This window comes from Malania oleifera, chromosome 10, assembly GCF_029873635.1.
Source record: "Malania oleifera isolate guangnan ecotype guangnan chromosome 10, ASM2987363v1, whole genome shotgun sequence".
NCBI classification, from domain to species: Eukaryota; Viridiplantae; Streptophyta; class Magnoliopsida; order Santalales; family Ximeniaceae; genus Malania; species Malania oleifera.
This window is the reverse complement of record NC_080426.1, coordinates 7,263,818-7,282,722: the sequence shown is the minus strand read 5'-3', so window position 1 is coordinate 7,282,722 and position 18,905 is coordinate 7,263,818. Positions and strand designations below refer to the sequence as shown.

The window sequence follows — 18,905 nt, the reverse complement described above, 5'->3', positions numbered from 1 at the left end:
AATGAGGGTAGGTGATAAAGATGAGTAAAAGAAATTTAAATAGCAAAATCACTGACCCAAATATCTTCCCAAAAATGAATATAAAATCCATTCCAAACAACAATTTTGGTATAAAAAGAGAACAAAGTTCTCAAATACACCGTCATGGACTCTCAAGGGAACATTTTATCCCCATATTCACATCCTATCCAGTTTTGTGCTTTCTAAATTTACTTCCAATAACTTTGTACTAAAGGGAATTATCCTTGATGGGAAGCCAACACCATAGCATTATTGGAGCAATGTTTTTTAGACACCAACATACCAAGACCGAACCTCCATCTTCCTTGTGCCTACAAACCACCTCCCAACTAACCAAATGATCCTTCTCCATTATGCTAGAATATCTCGTGACTCTCTCGATACTTTGAGCTACACCTTCTAAAAGTGGATAGAAAATAAATAGGGATACTAAAGAGACAAGCCTACATGACACCACCTTGAGAAAAAAATCACCTTCCACCCATCTTGATGCTTCCTTCACCGAAAAGAGCCTAAAAACCAATTACCTCCTTAAGGAACTCTAAAAATAAATCAAAAGACCACTCTAAAATGCCTCATCTAGGGAAAGAGGCTAGTTCCAAAGATCAAGTATCACTTGGATTAGTACTTGCTATCCCAATATTTCTTAAATTTATTTTTAATCTCGAAACATGCTCAAAGAGTTGTTAAATACCTAGGACATTGGGAAAGGCTCCTTATTATCTTCTAAGAAAATATTGTGTCTTATACAAACTCAAGATGAGACATGATAACTCCTACGCTTTTGTTCCCAATCCTTCCTCAAAAACTCAATTCACTGACAACCAATCTACTCAAAAAATCGACCATGAGAACCACGTGCCAAAAAAGGAGAGAGCATATTACCTTGTCTAACACCCCTTGAAGCCCTAAACCACAACTTAGATTCTCCATTAATAATGATTGAAAGAAATCCTATAACACAAAAAATTACACATATACCCCTAAAGATATATGAAATTTGACACTCCCCAAAAATATGCAAATATTACAAACAAGCCCCCAATATACATAATCCTATACTAAGTAAACTAAACATACAATAAACTATTAACTAAACCCAATAATCCCTTGATCTAAATCTTTTAAATTAGTCTTAAAACAAGGTTTTACCCATGGTCTGGATTCTTGCCCTACATCAAATCCTCCCTAGTTAGCAAATATTCAGCCTTGAATTTGAAGTGTTGGAGGATCAAAGTAAGAAACGAACTTGGACTCTTTGCAGGTTGGTGCTTGAGTGATGCAGGAAACCACATTCCGTTGGCAACACCATAGGCTTGAATTAAGAATTGTCAGGATACATTGGGAACTACTCGTTCAACAATGGGAATGTTTGAAAGACCTTGGATGTCTTCAAACACTTGCTTCCTTGCTTGTAGTATCTTCAAGTTGAGTAATTTTGATATGATCAATAATCTCAAATTCTTTATCCTAGTTGGTTGGAAGAGTGGGCTTCAAAATGATCTTCTTACAATTAGCAGAAGATATATGTGTCCTTGTGTCCTTGAGTCACACCCAAATCATCCAACCAAGGAGAACCAAGGAGTGCACGACCTATATTCATGGGTATGATATCACACCAAACATTATCAAAATAGTTATCCATTTGGATAGGAACCAAACATCTTCAAACATGTAAAGAGTGTTATCAATCCGAGATATGTCATAAGGCTTTGAGTTAGATTCCATATGAAGTTGCATACAAGTAACTCCATTTCTAGAAGCTCCATCCATAGGACATCTTCCATACGTGATGATAGACATTTCCTCCACCCTTGCTTGGGGGATAGCTTTTGTTGCTTAAAGAAGTGACTACCAAATGAGTTATCTATTTTCACTACAAACTTTGACCCAAGTAGGTAGTGTTGCGACATGTGAAGACCATTTACCACTACTAACATCTCATTTTCTTGTACGAAATAGGATGTCCATCCTATAATAGAACTCCACCAAAGGCATCATCTAATGCACTTATCTATTCCTCGAAGGGCTTCATGGTGTTGGGAAAAGGAAGTAATGGATCTTGAATCATGACATCCTTCAAGTCGTCAAAAAGCTCCCTAGTGTTCTTTTGTCTAGTTTCACCTATGAGCCTTCTTTAGCAGTTTTGTCAACGAGGCAGCTCTGAATAGAAAATGGATTGCTAATGACACATGGTAACCAATTCTTTATGCGTCGAGCTAGTGGCTCAAGAAGACATTGTTGAGAGAGTGCTATGACACCATGTGGGCAGGCCACCTAGGATGGTTTCACACTATGGAATTGTTGAAGTAGAGGTACTGGCCACACGTGTGATGAGGTGGTTGAGTATACTTGAACTTGTCCCACCTACCCGCGAGACAAGGTGGAACGAAGAAGATTGTGGGGTTGTTGTAATCTTCAAGTATCAACGAGACCATGGGAGTGTGTCTCACTTGACTACATCACCAACCTGCCCAAAGTTAAGAGACGCGGGGTCTATACAGTCTGCACTTGCGGTTATAGACAAGTTCACGGAGTACAATACTTTCATACCCCCACCAAAGAACTTTTTGTGTGAGGAGACAACACAACTATTTATGTAGCATACAGTGAAGTATTGGGTTGTTCCCCAAGATATTGTCAATGATCTAGGCTTAAGATTCCTAGGAAACTTTCGAGTAGAATTTTTCAGAATTCTTAACTCACAACTTGACATCTCTTTGAGTCATCACCTGTAGACAAATGGACAGACAAAGATATTCAATAGGCTATTAGAGGTAGGGGTGGGCATGGTTCCATTAGCCGAAGCATTACCCTCAAACCATTAACCGAACCGAAGTTTCGGTTCGTTAGAAAATACAAACCAAAACTAAACCATTTAAAACGGTTAACCAAAGTTCGATGAACCGGTTTTTAAACTAATATCCAATGGTTAACCAAACTGAATTGTTTAGTATTTTTAAAATTTAAAGTGACTAAAAATAATACTTTTTCTTTGATAATAGTCAACATGTAAATTTAAAATATTTAAAATAAAATTTAAGCAAGAATATTAAATTAATACAACTTTTTAAATTTAAATTATTAAAATTTTATATTATATTATATATAATATGTTTTTTATATGTATATTTATAGAATATTGGTTCGGTTTAGTTAATTGTGGTTATTGAATGGGCCGAACCAAAACCGAACCGATAACCAAAAAAACTAAGAACTCCGAACCAAAACTGAACCTGAAAAATGGTTAACCGATTTTTCAGCTCGGGTTGGTTTGGTTTTTCATTTTTTCTTGCCCACCCCTAATTAGAGGAATACTTGTGCCATTTCATCATTGCCAACCAAAAGAACTGAGTGCAGCTACTTAGCATGGCTTAGTTGTGTTTTCATTGTCCAAAAGATCTCAACAACCAACAAAAGTCCTTCTGAGTTTGCAATAGGTCAATAGTCAACACTTTACACATTGGACGAGCCATATAGAGGAAAGAGTTTTGAGAGCATATATCTTCACCAAATAATGGAGACAAAATGCTGTAATCGCCCAAGTGTACCTAGAGAAAGCTTCCAAGCTGATGAAGAAGTGGGTAGATTATGAGAGAAGACTGTTGCACTTCAATGTGGGTGACTTGGTGCTTGTTAAGCTTCATCTGGAACAGATCAAGTCACTAAAGAGTCGAGGTAGGGAACTATTTTGCAAATTGAAGGATCAGTCCCCATCTTTGTTGAAGTTGGGAAGGCCTCGTATAGGGTTGATCCTCTGGCTCGGATGAAGGTGCATCCCATGTTTCACATCAACTAACCCTCAAGCCATCCAACACCAACACCGAAGATCCAATTGGAAGTTAGTCAACTAGATCACCATTAAAGACAATGACACCTAATAGAGGAGAAGTTGAAGTCATTTGTGCGGACGGAGAGTTCACATCATTAGGGAAGAAATGGCACAAGCTCTCTTAATGAATGGAAAAAAGGTATGGAATGGCTTGACATTATGCTCAGAGTATGACAAAATCCATTCCTTCTCCCAGTAACCTGTCACCATGTTGCTGGATTTATATATACACCACGCGCACACATACATACTGCAACTAGCCCTTAAGGGCCTTTACACAATTTGCCCAGGAGACTAACTCAATTTCTCAAGAATCATCTTCAGTTCACACATAGTCTCACAAATTGTACACTCATAAATGCAGCAATGTGTACTGATTTTTATTGCTGACACTGACAAATCCATGCTCCAAAGTGCTGATGGTGCAGTAATAGACTTTAATATCTAAATATTGCACTTGTTCACAAAATATTATGTGTGCAACAGAAATAGCACCTTGCAGATTAAAATATCATGGAAATAACCCTTTGTGGCTGGAATCAATTTATTGCAAGTCTGGAACTTGCAGCAGTTTCAGGAGAGATTTCCGCACACTAGTAGCTGGAGTGGTGCATGTGCACTGCCGGTGAGGATCCTCTAGATGAATTTTTGGGTGGTGGTTGATTAGGGGTGGTTGGTCTGGTGGTGGTGGTGGTGGCGGCGGCAGCGTGAAAGAAGTCAGTACAACCAAGGAGGGTAGTGAAGGAGAGAGACGAGAGAAGAAATCAAGTATGGAGAAAGGATTCTGTAGAAATTAGCAGTGGGAAGATGGCCTGGAAATTAACAGAACAGAGTAAGAGCAAGAATGAGAGGAAAATGGGGGATTACAATGGAAAAATGGACATTGCAATCAGGCTCTCTAGAGCAGCAGTGAGGTTTTACTGCAAGAGAAGAGAGAGAGAAGGGAAAAAGGAGGAGGAGGAGGAGGAGGAGGGAGAAGGAGATACTAGAGAAAACCGCATGTTAACTTCCAAATTCAAAGTCACAACAAAAAATTGCCTACAAGAATACAGTCTACTAAATTTATAGAAATCCTAAAAAAATACTAATAAACCCCTAACTAATTGAATAAACCCCAGACACACAAATTAAAAAACAAACTTTCACATCAGCATAATCCTAATTAATTACTCCTTTATCTGGGCTCAAGAACTTGTAATTTCTCATCCAATATTCCAATTCCTCTCAAACAGCACCCAAGGAGGGTCCATATATTGTCCGGCTTCTTGTTCTGCATCAAAAACCCCTCAAGAAATTTGGGGATTCCCAGTTCTTACGGATGTCAATTAGCTGCTTGTTTGCTGCAATTTTTCTCCTGATTGAAGTCATCTGGAGGTATTAGCAGTGTTTAGAACTTAATTGACCAAGGATGCATCTTGCGAGTCCAAATAGAAAATCTGAGCAAACTAGTGTGCTCTCTTTCTGAGATGAACTGATTCTGATGCATGTGCTCATGTTTACTTGCAGTATCAGTGGTTAGTCTCTGGTTTAGTGTTTTATATCAATACGTTAGTCCTCTGTTTAGTGCAATTTCAATTTGGTTTTCTTCCATTCATCCTATTAGATTATGTTATATAGATATTAAAATAATAACTTTAAATTTAATATATTAAATTAAATATTTAATTTATTGAAAATAATTTATATAATTATATATCATATAAATTTATATATTTAATATATGAAAATTTTGAGATAAATGTTTTTTTTAAAAAATAATTTATGTATTTTGCCGATATTAGAATCAAATAAATAAATTATAAAATGTATGAATTATATGAAAAGTCATTAGTATAATTTATAATTCTTAGGATTTAATAAATATATTTATACATAAATTTAATTGTACAATTTATAAATTTTTTCAAATGTTTAAAAAGTGCCATAAGCCATCCTAGATTGCTTATAAATTATAATTTACAAATTTGCTGTTCCACAGGAGTTATAGCATTTATGAAAAGTGCCATAGAAGCCATTCTAAAATGCTTATTAAAACTAAGTCTAAGCAAGAAGTTTTTTCAAGTACTTTAAGCACTTCTTTTAACATTCCAAAATAACAGTTATTGTGTGCAAACACCATTTTAAGCCTCAAGTTTTTAAAGCACCTTTTAAAGAGTTGTCAAATTGGGGCTTACATTCAAAGTAAGTTTGTGATACTTGTAGCCACAGGTATTTTGTATCTGTGTCTATGTATACTGTTTAGCGCGTTGCCGTAGCTGTGGACAGTTTTGATTTGGTTTTGTAAATTTATATACAGAAGCACTTAGTATGATGGCGTAGTTTGTGGGAATTTTGAATGTTCAAATTAATTGAGAAGAAAATGGCATCCCATTTTTAATTTTATTTATAGATTTTGATAGGCAATAGACATATTCTTTGAGTGCTTAATCACCTATTTACATTGATAGTCTGACTATTATTATTATTATTATCATCATCCTTTTTGGTTAATTGCAAATGTTGTGTTCGCATTCTGGATTCCCATCATCTTGCCCAACAGTTCTGCAATGGCCACATATCCTTAGGAATAGCATGTGATTCCACTTCTGTTTATTTATCTTCTTCTTTCTCTTGTTTTGTTTTGTTTTGTTTTTTACTTCCCTGGTTCTAATCCCCCCTTCCTCCACCCATCGAGGGGAGAAAGGAAAAGGAGGGAGAAGAGAAAGGAAGTGATACATGTTCACAACATTTTCTGTGCCTTGTGCACCTAACTTCTAGTGCTTATTTCTTTTTCTTTTGCATCTTGAAATTCTTCCTGTGTTTTGCAGTGGTGATGCAGTCAGAAGGGTTTAGATACTTGGAAGAGAGCTGTCCTTCATTGTTATCTGAGCTGTTGGGAACAATTGCTTCAGTGGATGAGAATTCGGGTCTCCTGTTGAGCCGGAAAAGGAGTGGCAGCAGCATATTCGCACTTGTCCTAGCAGATGATGGGGCTGTGGCTGCGACTGCTGCGGCAGAATCGGTGAATCCCAATGTCAGGCGCTTGCGCAGGCGGCTTTAGTGCATGTAGGTATTTTAGTGCAAGAATGCCAAAACTAGAGTCCCTAGAGAGTGGTATGGCTTCTAACAGAACTGCAGCTCATTCCATGTTAATATTAACAAGTGATCAGTAAACTGTGTTAATTTGGTTCTTTACTATCATGTTCTAGTTTTCTTGTAGGGCAAAAGTTTTTGGCTTTCAGCCAATATGCATTGCTGCCTCTTTCAGCTATGACACGCGTGGTTTCATATCTGTGGGAAAGGTTCCAATATAATTTATGCTTTCACATAAAGAGTTTTTTCCCATTTTATTATTATTTTATAATAAAATATTAAAAAATACTTTGAGAAAAATTTTCTCATTTTAAGGCTTACGTAATCTCGCAGGATGGGCCTGCGAGATTTAAACGGATAGGGGAGTTGATGTGCTGACGCGTGGCAGGCAAATCTCGCAGGATGGTTTTACGAGATTCGCATGGAAATGTTTTTTTCCCTCCCGGCGCGTTTAGTTTGTTGCTGGCACAAATCGCAGCTGCTTCGCTGCATCTCTGGCTCTCTCTCTCTCTCTCTCCCTCTCATTCCCATCTCCGGCTAGACAAGATCCCCATATCCGGGTTGAACCCAAACACTGTTCGTCACGTACCCCACCACGACGCTATCTCTCTCCGGCCTCGAGCAAGGTAGGTCCCTCTTGATCCTCCTCATCACCGCCCATCACCCCACGTCTGCATAGACTCCTGCCGGAAAGAGTAATTCACTTCTTTACTATTATTATTATTATTTGAGGGAATGTGAGGTAGAGAGGAGTGACTGAGTAATTCCTCAGGGGAGTTTTTCCAGCGATGAATGCATTAATTGGGGAGTGAGTGGACATGGCTTGGCCAATAAATGGATACCTATAGTCATAAATTATCTTTATCTGACAGTTTGATGAGGCAGCAATGTCAAATTATTGAAGACAAAAAAATAATATTGTACATCAGCAGAAATAGAGCAGAGAGAAGCTGACATTTAAAAGGAAGTACCTGATATGTTGCTTTGAACGACATCGTAGCTTAGAGCGAAGAACTCGCCAGAAACAGGGTCAACCTTTGGGTGTGCAATCATGGTGGAATCTGGCTGCCCGTCGAAGTCATACCGTTCGACAGTCTCTAGGTCGCTGGCGGGAGTCACCTGGACGTGGGATGATGGGCGGTGACGAGGAGGACCAGGAGGGAGCTGCCTTGCGTGAGGCCGGAGAGAGACGACGTCGTGGTGGGGTACATGATGGATAGTGTTTGGGTTCAACCCAAATATGGAGATCTTGTCAAGCCGGAGATGGGAATGAGAGGGAGAGAGAGCTAGAGATGCAGCGAAGCAGTTGCGATTTGTGCCAGCAACAAACTAAATGCGCCGAGAGGGGGAAAAATATTTTTATGCATCCATGCAAATCTCGTAGGACCATCCTGCAAGATTTGGCCGCCATGCGTCAACATATCAATTCCCTTGGCCATTTAAATCTCGCAGGTCCATCCTGCGAGATTACAAGGCTTAAAACGGGAAAATTTTTCCCAAACGAAGTATTTTTTAATATTTTATTATAAAATAATAATAAAATTGGAAAAAAAACTCTTCACATAAATCTAAAAAATTTTAAGGCATGGAGTCCTGATCTTAAATAGTAGTGCCTGTGAAGGAGATTATAATTGTTCTAACATCAATGTGGCCTTTGTTAAGTGTCCTGAACATGTACCTGAAAAAATGACAGACAACATATATATATATGACACGTCTGCTTTGTTTGTCGTTGTCTTCCTTTGAAATCTAAGGAGGGCTGTCTGGAGTTCTAAGTTTTTTTATCTGGATATGAACAAGATTTGAACTAATAGCCAATAGGTAATTTTCAAATCTAGAATTGAATTTTATTCTCCCAACAGTGGATTAAATAATGGAAAATTTGTGCACATTCAGTTTTCCACGTACAAATGCGCTCATGGATCATTTTCAATTATCTTTTCCTATTTCTTTTAGACTCTGTTTGTAACTTAAGAAAATATTGGGGAAAGGAAAGGAAAATATTAAGGAATTTACATTTTAATGTTTGGTTATTGAGGGAAGTAGAAAAAAATAATAATACCAAATTTGTAAGCAAAATTTTGATTTTACATATTAATATTTAGTTTTTCTTTATTTTAATCATATTAAAACAAAATTTTATTTTTAATAATATTTTATGGAGAAGAAAAATGTAGGGGAAAATGGGTTTTTTCATTATGTTTTTTTTTTTTTCCGAGTAAAATCCTTGATTCAAATGGATCTTTATTATTTATGTTTTTCACGTGCATCATTTGAATTTTAGAGAGAGAGAGAGAGTTGGTTGTCGTAATAGTTACGACCGCATGATTCATGTAACTTTCAATGTTTCTCTTGGATGTTTGTTTTATTGAGGATGGACCGGCTGAATAAAATTGGAATAGATTTGGTTGTGATAATTAATCAATTCAGCCTCACGTTTAGCATGTCATTTATAATCTTATTTCATGCTTGACTATTCATTAAAGAGAGAATAAGGGTAGGAAGTGAATAAAATGTTCTTACCTGGTTCTGTGCGGTGGGGGGTGGCGAGTTGGGTTGCACACATACATTGAATTGTTAAAACTAATTGGATAAGCTAGATTTAAGATTTTATTTATATATGGCAAACACTTGGAACAAGCCATTTTCACTTGGTAGTCTGCCAAAACAAGAAAAGGAATACAGTTTGGAATGAGGGCTGCTGCTGCTGCTGCGGCTGATGATGTCAGTGGGGAGCCTACTTAATTGGGAAGAGGAGAGTACCGTACTGTTTCAGGAGGGTTCAAATGAGGAGTGGTCGGGCCAGAGGAAGGCACCCATTGCAAACTGTCTCTTAAAGGCCAAGTCCCCGCCGAGGACGGGCAAGCCATACTCCGCAAGGAGGCGGTCCAGCACCGACTCTGGCATGTCCTCGTAGTCCTTCTTGGTGTACCTGGGGTAGTGCAGTGGCATCCGAAAGTAGCCCACTCCTCCATCCTTCGTTTTCTTTCTCTCCATTGATTGATCCATGACCATCAACCTCTCTCTCTCTCTCTCTCTCTCTGAAGCTTGGCGTGCACAGTATGAATGTTACAGCTGCATCGATCTCTCACTTTCTCTCTTTACATATATTTAAGGAGGATGCATCACAAGGATGGGATGCTGTACCTTCTCCTTCACGCATGCTGCCCCTTCCTCTTCATGTGTCTCAATGGAGAGGGACATCCACAGCGAGTGGGAGAGAGAGATGCTTGTCCCCATTGCAAGTGGTTCTCACGCTTATTTTAAGCTTAATTAATTACTTAAAGTTGAAAATTTGTGAATTTGTCAATTGGGTTTTGAATATTATTGAATTGTTTGAGTATTGATGGAAAAGTAACCACTTAATATATATATATATATACACATATGAAAGGTAGGATTTTTTGAGAGATTAGGAGTAGTGTGTGAGATGGAGTTTTGCAAACAATATGTTTGGATCAAAGATTTTACTTGAGAAAAGAAAAGGAAAGGAAAAAGGGAAACTCATTTTTCAGTATATTTTTGTTTTATATAAATATTATTGAAAATGAAAGTTTGTTTTAATATAATTTAAAATACGATAAAATAAAATATTAATGATGACTAAAATCAAAATTTTGTTGATAGACTTGGTGTATTTTTTTATTTTCTTTTTCAGTTTTCGTGATTACCAAACATGAGAACACAATTTTCTTGATATTTTTAGTTCCTTTCGTTAGTGTTTTCTGAGTTTCAAATGAATCTAAAGGAGTAAGTATTTAACAAACCTCTGAATAGATCTCTTATTGAATCAGTAATGCGGACATCTTCTTTATTTCATCAAAGTTAATTGAGCATCAATTCATTAATTAAGAGTCTTATTAAACTAAATTTTTTCATTAACTTTAGATTTTTAAGAATCCAAAGTAGAGGTAATTTAGTGCAAATAAATAGGGTCAAAGGGAGTGTAATATTTCCTATAGGATATCCCAATGGTTAGATTAGAGTTTGAGTGTGACGACTTGAGAACTCTACTATTTTTTTGTTTTTGTTTTTGTTTTTTATGCAACTCTGATACCATAAATATAAACCACCCGACTCCCAAGTGGGTTATCGGGTACGACTGTCCATAAGCTATATTACAATATAGCGGAAGCATAATATACATACATCTCATATGTAAAACAAGTCAGAGTACTATACCACCATAATACAAAAGTATCTCTCTCCCAAACCACCTATATAACCCAAGGTACATAAACATATCTATATACAAACAAAACAGTAGTGTCTCACCGCACTCACTTTAATTTCCCAAAAACACTAATCCTGCCCAGAGCCCTCTAAGCCCGTCTCTCTTTACTCCCTGAAATGTTAAAATATTAAAGAGTGAGACACCTCCCAGTAAGTTAGAATAAATTATCGTCAGTGTGTGGCAACATGAGTTTAAATGAATCAAAGCATGCTTATTTCACAAATAATTTAATTGAGTAATCATGAAATTTGCACTCATATCCATATACATATATACACACACACACATTTGTAACTATATATTTTTCTCAAAAATATGTCTGTACTCAATACATTTTCCTGGGTTCGAAACCCAACATGTCTGTAAACGTAGTTTCATCATGTATGTAATGAGGAACCAATCTGAGTGGACATTCATATATAACCGTTATGTAATCACCCCACATGATCGGGATGTGCGGCCCAAAGGCTGAACTTAGCATATGGTCGGCCGACCATAGTCAAGTCAAAATATAGCTCGTTTGTAGTACGATTGGCCCACCGCAGCCTGGTCCGAACTTAGGGGCGATCAACATCCTTTTGCAGGCCCAATAAATCACATTTTATCATAAAATAATCGCACATGTAAAAATATATGGTAACCCAACCAATACTTATGCCACACAAGTTTAAAGTAGTATTTCATAAAATAATACTTGCCCAGATAAATACATAAAAATTCAAAACTTGTATTTTTCAACTGCTTGATATATTAGAAAATCACATACAATATTTTCATATTCTCATACTTCCAATTAATTGAGTTAATTTCTAAAGAATCTGACATAATTTATTCCTCTTACTCAATTCCTAGAGATATGCCGCAGGGATCCAAGAATAGTGCCTGCGGTGATCACACAACACCTTTGTATCCATATACCCTAATTTAATCAACTCAACCTCAGAATAATAATCATTTTAACATTCCTAGGCCCACACACTCCCGATGATTAATTAAACTTTAAAACATCTTACTTACCCTGATTTTGGAGTGGTGCTTGGGAAGCCTAACTCACAAAACCGCTCCGGTTAAAATGATGAGGGACGAACCTAGGACCTCGTGGTAGTATCCAATCGTCAATTCGAGTAAGATTTGAGGGAGAAAATGAAGAGAGACAGGTAGAGGGTCGCAGCCCTGAGAGAGAGAGAGAGAGAGAGAGAGAGAGAGAGAGAGAGAGAGAGAGATAAGTTTTTATCCCAAAAATAATGACTTGAATTCAATTTATAAGCTGCTAGCCAGAGGAAAATCGTCGACGGTTTGGTTTTAACCAGGCCATTTTTTCATCGTTTTACCCTTATTGCCCCTCAGTAACTCAAAATTGTCGACTATTTTCTCTGAGCTTACAAAACCGTCGACGGTTTGGCCTGTGCCAAACCAATTTTCCCTTTTTCTTACTTATTATTATTATTATTATTATTATTGGGTCTCTACATTCTCCACTCCTTATAAAAATTTTGTTCTCAAAATTTTTTAGTTACTTGTACCAACATTTGAGGAAAAATCGCCGAAATTTTATTAATTACCCTCACTTATGGCGGAAAAATACTGTGGTTACAAAAGAGGTCTTAGGAGATTACAATCAATTACATAAAAATAAAATTCTCTCAAAACCATTTAGAACCTAAAACCAAAGACACTAACTTATATCTAACTACCCAACCCTATACAATTCAATAATCAAAACAGTCATTTACTTTTACTTTTACTAGTTCAGCGCTAAGCCCTGCTGAACAGGTGTGGATATCTCTGACGCATTTGCTCCTCTAATTCCCATGAAACTTCTTCAACTGCATGATTGTGCCAGAGTTTTTTCACCAATGGGATCCTTTTTGTGCGTAATTCCTGTTTCTTTCGGCCCAGAATCTGAACGGACACCTCTTCACATGATAGAGTATCTTTGAGTTCCAACCATTCATAACTGATCATGTGTGAAGGATCTGAGATGTACTTCCTCAACATGGATACATAGAATACGTCATGGATTCTTGACAGCACCGGTGGTAATGCTAGCCTATAGGTAACTGGACCAACTCTTTCTAATATCTCAAATGGTCCAAGGTACCTAGGGTTAAGCTTACCCTTCCTCCCAAATTTTATAATTCCTTTCATCGGTGCAACTCTCAAGAACACGTGATCTCCTACATCAAACTCCAGCTCTCACCGACGAGTGTCTGCATAGCTTTTCTGTCGACTCTAAGCGATCTTAATTTTGTCTCGAATGAGTTTGATTTTCTCAAAAGTCAGTTGTATTATTTCCGGCCCCAAAATCTGCTTTTTACCGATTTTATCCCAATATAATGGGGATCAACACCTCCAACCATATAACGCCTCATACGGTGTCATCCCAATACTGGCCTGGTAGCTATTATTATAAGAAAATTCAACCAGTGACATATACTGGATCCAACTACCACCAAAATTCAATATACAGGCCCGCAGCATATCTTCTAGTATCTGTATCCTCTTCTCTGTCTGTTCATCAGTTTGAGGGTGAAATGCTTTACTGAATGTTAGTTGTGAACCCAAAGCTCCTTGTAAACTTCTCCAAAATTGATATGTGAATTGTGGGTCCCAGTTAGAAATGATGGACATTGACACTCCATGCAGTCTGACTATCTCCTATATGTATATCGCTGCTAATCTACTCATGGAATAGTTAACTCTGATGGGAAGAAAATGGACAGTCTTCGTCAGTCGGTCAACGACTACCCAGATGGCGTCCTATCCATGAAGTGTCGGCGGTAATACTAAAATGAAGTCCATGAAAATATGTTCCCATTTCCAATCATGGATGTAAAGTGGTTGCAATGATCCCACCGGTCTCTGATGCTCAGCCTTCACCTATTGGCATGTCAAACACTGCTTTACGTATTCAACAATTTTCTCTTCATATTGCTCCACCAGAAGGATACCCGTAAATCCCTGTACATTTTTGTACTTTTTGGATGTACCATATACAAGGAACGATGTGCCTTTTCCAAAATAGTCTTTTTAATATCAGCGTCATCGGGTACACATAACCTGCTACGAAACTGTTAGTTTTGGTACAATCCCAAGAGGGGGGTGTGAATTGGTATTTAAAAATTTTATCTCTTAGGTCAATTCACTAACATCAGTATTACACAAACCTAGGGTCAATCTATGCAATTTATAAATAAACATACATGTGCAGTAATAGTAAAGTGCGAAAGGGTAAACAGTACACGCAATATGTTAACGAGGTTCGGCTAAATTGCCTACGTCCCCGCCTTGGCTAACAAGTACAAGGATTACCACTATAGGCTCATTTAACGGGTGGAGCGGCACCTAAACAACCAGGTCAATTAGCTCGGAGCCTACCTCAACCTTTACAACCAGGTTAATTAACACAGGATTGACCTCAACCTACACAATCCTTCCCGGGCTGGATTACCGCCCCCTCAGGTCACGCCTGCAAATATAACAGTAAGTTCACAATAAAATGGTACAGTGATTATGTTTTCATGTAAAATAGATATGTACCCCAATACACATAGTATACTTAATCAATCATATACACATCAACAATGTAGGTAAATATAAGCTCAATGATGTGTATATATGTGCAAATAACACTCAACAAGATATGATCACAATAATGTTCAAGGAGGTTCTAAACAAGCAATACCTTGGAATTTAAGCAAAGCACAAATTAATAGAAAATTAGTATTCCAAAGATATCAATCAGATATTCAAACTAGTTCAAGAAAATTTTCTTCAATGAAATAGACACACTACTAGTTTGAAAATATTTTGCTTATTTGAAAATATCTTTGCACAACCAAAAACAAAGCTATTGGACACTTGCAATAACAATGCAAATATGCTAAGCTTACTAGGTTATCACTAGGTTATCCCAACACAAGATTTATAGTATAAAATCTGTGGGATAAACCTAAGCTAAACTCCCCAAAAATAATATCTCAATCACACAAGCACACTGGGAGTTTTAGCACTCACTAGCAATTACAAGCACACTCTATAAGCTCTCACAATCTCAAAATGTATCAAAGGAATGAAAATTTGAGAGTATTTGGACAATAAAAGTGCTTTTAGAAGAGAGGATTTTTGGCTATTGATTTTTGCTAATCTAACACTAATCCACACAAATGAACCCATATTTATAGACAAGGTAAAAAATATAACCGTTTGTGTAACGACTCGAATTTAAAAATGAAATTTAAATAATAAGGAAAGAAAAATGGAAACCGAAAATAAAAGGAAGCCGTAGACTTCGTCGACGAATCCCTTGTATTCGTCGATGAAGGCTTAAGAGAATTCGTCGACGAACACAGGGGGCTTGTCGACAAGAAAATACCGAGAGAGGTTCTGAGGCAGCCTGAATTTCGTTGACGAACACAGGGTTTCGTCGACGAAATTTGTGAAGGATTCGTCGACGAAGGTCGGGCTTGTTGACGAAATCCTGTTTTATAAGAATGAAAAATCCGGGAGAGATATCATTTTTTTACAAAACCTCTCTCTCTCTCTCTACGGTTCTCTCTCCCTTCTCTCTACGTTTCCGGCCCCACCAGTCGTCAGATCGACAATCCGAAGTCATCATGACGCTCCTGGCGGAGTTCTCTCCAAATCTTCTGGAGCAGATTGTGGGAGAAAGTTAGTTGGAAATCATCCCAAAGTTGAGGTAAGGCTTTTTAAGCCATATTTGGTCTTGCGCTAGTCAGAAGAAATGTTGTGTGCATGAAAATACTGAAATTTAATACTGGCGGTTTTCAGTTTCAGAGTGTTGGTCAGGGAACCCCTCAGGTGTTAAACTTGAATGCTTTTGGGTGAAAACTTTCTACTCAATATGCGGGTTTTTGACAGTTGAGGAAAATATTGTATGCTTAGAAATACTAAACTTTAATTCTGGGATTTTTTATTTTCAGGGTGTTGAGTTAGGAACCCTGCGGGTGCGGGGCAATTTTATTAGGGGTTTTTCAGGAATCAGTTAAGTGGATAAACTAAGCTAGTACTGTTTTGGAAAATGCTTATAAATATATATAGTTATCATTTGATTTATGGAAAATGTATATATTTATATATATGTATGTTTTATATTTGCAAAATACTGTGAAAATGATCGTATGTTGAGTATGTGGAAAATCTACTGTGTGGCATGAGTAAAAATATTGTGTAATGCTGTTTTCTAGGAATGTGGATTTTTATGAGGGAAAATCGGCGTACAGGCCGAGATGTTTTTGTACATATATATATATATATATATATATGTGGATGTGTTTGCCGACGTACGGGCCGTGCTATGTGATTTGCCGGTGTACGGGCCGTGCTATGTGGTTTGCCAGCGTACGGGCTGTGCTATGTGATTTGCTAGTGTATGGGCCGTGCTATGTTAAAATGAGAAATACCGGCGTACGGGCCGATGATTTTTATGATACATGTATATATGTGAAATGATACGATTGATGTGAAAATAAATGAAATGAGATATTTATGTATCATGGTTTCAGTATATGTATATGATATCAGAACCTAGTTGGCTTGGTTTAGGCTAGCACTTGCACGGTACCGTTGCTATATGTTCATGATCCCCGTGATCATGATATCTGTGTTAACGCCGCTGTACGGAGTGGTGTGAGATTGGATGGTCGATGTGGTTATTTTTGAGAAGTGTGTTGTTATCGCCCCTGGTGTACGAACCAGTCTGGGTAGACCCATCGGACCTACAGACTAGACTATTGACTTGACAGTGGTCGGCCAACCATTGTCAGGTCCCGCCTTCGGGCCACACAACCCAGTCATGTGGGGGTAATACATGACAATAGCCAGCTAAACCACCAGGATGATTTTTATGTTATTATTATTATGACATGAGTTGAGATATGTTATGAGAATGCAGTATGTTATGCTTTGTTTAGATATATATATATATATATATGTTTTCCCAGATTTGATGAAACAGTACTAAATGTGTTATATATGATATATGTTGAACACGAATTACTCATGTTACCACACACTAGTATTAGTTTATTTCCCTTATTGAGAGGTGTCTCACCCCTAAATTTTATTAACTTTTTAGGAGCCCCGGATAGGAAAGCGGAAAAAGCCCCGTAGAAGTAGTGTTGTTTATCTGCCCTCTACGAAGGGTAAGTTTTTGGTAGGGACAGTTAAGTTTTTGTGGGAATTGTCCCTAGATTCCATTTTTGGGATGTATGTATATTAAGAGTTAGTGTTTATAGTACTCTGGTATGTATTGGGCATATTATGATGAGATGTATATAATTTTATACTTTCTACTGCGTAGGCTTCTGCTGTATGTTTTGTTATATCCCTGTTACCCACGGGTCCAGGTGGATGGTGACCTGTTGAGCTAGATTGTGGGATATGTAGTATTGATTTTATAATGTTGATAATATATATAAAAAAAATATGTGAAAAATAAGCAGGTCGTGACAGTTTGGGTCCTATTAGGTATTATTAGAAAAGTTCAAAAATGCTTAAACACATTTAATCCAAATTAATTCGATTTTACCATGGTTAAATTAATTTTAACCCGCCGAGGTTTGGGTGGCTGAACCGAGGAATAAAAGTAATTTAAATGCGTTCAGTGGCCCGTGTCATGGTTAGGCAGCCCGAATCAAAGTTAGTAGCATTGGTTCGTAACTTCTAGTGCCCGGTCCTAGGTTCGATTGCCCAAACTCTTGTGTTCGGTTGCCCGGGGCTTATTTTGAACTATACAATTCGGTCGCCCGAGTTAGTGAAAAGCACTCTGACACGGGTTCGGGTGCCCGAGGAAGATACATTCAAAAAATGGTCGGTCGCCCGAAGCATGGTCAAACTATTGACTTCTCAACAGTTCGGGCGCTCGAGGTGATTTTTTCACCTAGGGTTTGGTCGCCCGAGCTCTCTCAAAGTTTCCTTATTTTGTCCAATTTTATTTCAATTCTTTCCCCTAATAATGTAAGTGATTATGGGGGCTTTGTGCACAATGTGTAGGAACCTAGGATCTTTTCAAGTACGCCTAAAAACCTGGCATCGGTTGATCGGGGCTAAAGTCATTCGATCCTTATGGTCAAACTACGGTCTTTTTGAGCTTACAAAACCTACATGCATGACATGCAAAGACTTTTACAGATCATTTCTCCTAATTACTATTATAGACCCTCATTGAATTAAAATGAATTACAATATGAAAGAAGTCTTCAGGGTCTTTAGAATTTGAGTCTTCATGTGCCATTAGTTGATCTGCTAATTATATACCTGCACACAAACTCAAAAGTCATCAAATACCAAGAGTATTTGTCATTATCAAAACCGGGTGTGACCTATAAGGTCAACAGAAACCTCAAAGCTCCGTCATCTGAAATATTAAAATTGGTTCCCTATCCACTTTGCACTTTATCCACTATCTTTACCAACTCCACATCTTTCATCTGAGTAGCCTTAATTCTTTCTTGTAAGGTGGGCTGAATTACCAGATTGGCGATGAGTGCCTGGTGATCTCCCTCTATCATCTCCACACCAAGTATTTCTAAATCTATTCTGATATGATATTGCACCACAACTGCTGATACTGAGGCACTTCCTAACTTTCAGCTCAAAGCATCAGCTACCACATTAGCCTTTCCTAGATGGTAACTGATGGTACAGTCGTAATCTTTGATTAGCTTGAGCCACCTCCTCTGCCTCATATTTAGCTCCTTCTGCATGAACAAATGCTTTAAACTT

At 37.6% G+C, this 18,905-nt stretch overlaps 1 protein-coding gene across 1 annotated transcript in view; it reads left to right on the top strand.

Annotated features, from left to right (window-relative positions):
• Window positions 1-7,103, top strand: part of LOC131165835 (BTB/POZ and MATH domain-containing protein 3) — a 38,940-nt gene extending 31,837 nt beyond the window's left edge. The window contains exon 4 of the mRNA XM_058123940.1: window positions 6,661-7,103. Coding sequence (XP_057979923.1) covers window positions 6,661-6,893 — 233 coding nt within the window. The 3' untranslated portion in view covers window positions 6,894-7,103. The remainder of the gene's footprint in view (window positions 1-6,660) is intronic.
• The last annotated feature ends 11,802 nt before the right edge of the window (window positions 7,104-18,905 follow it).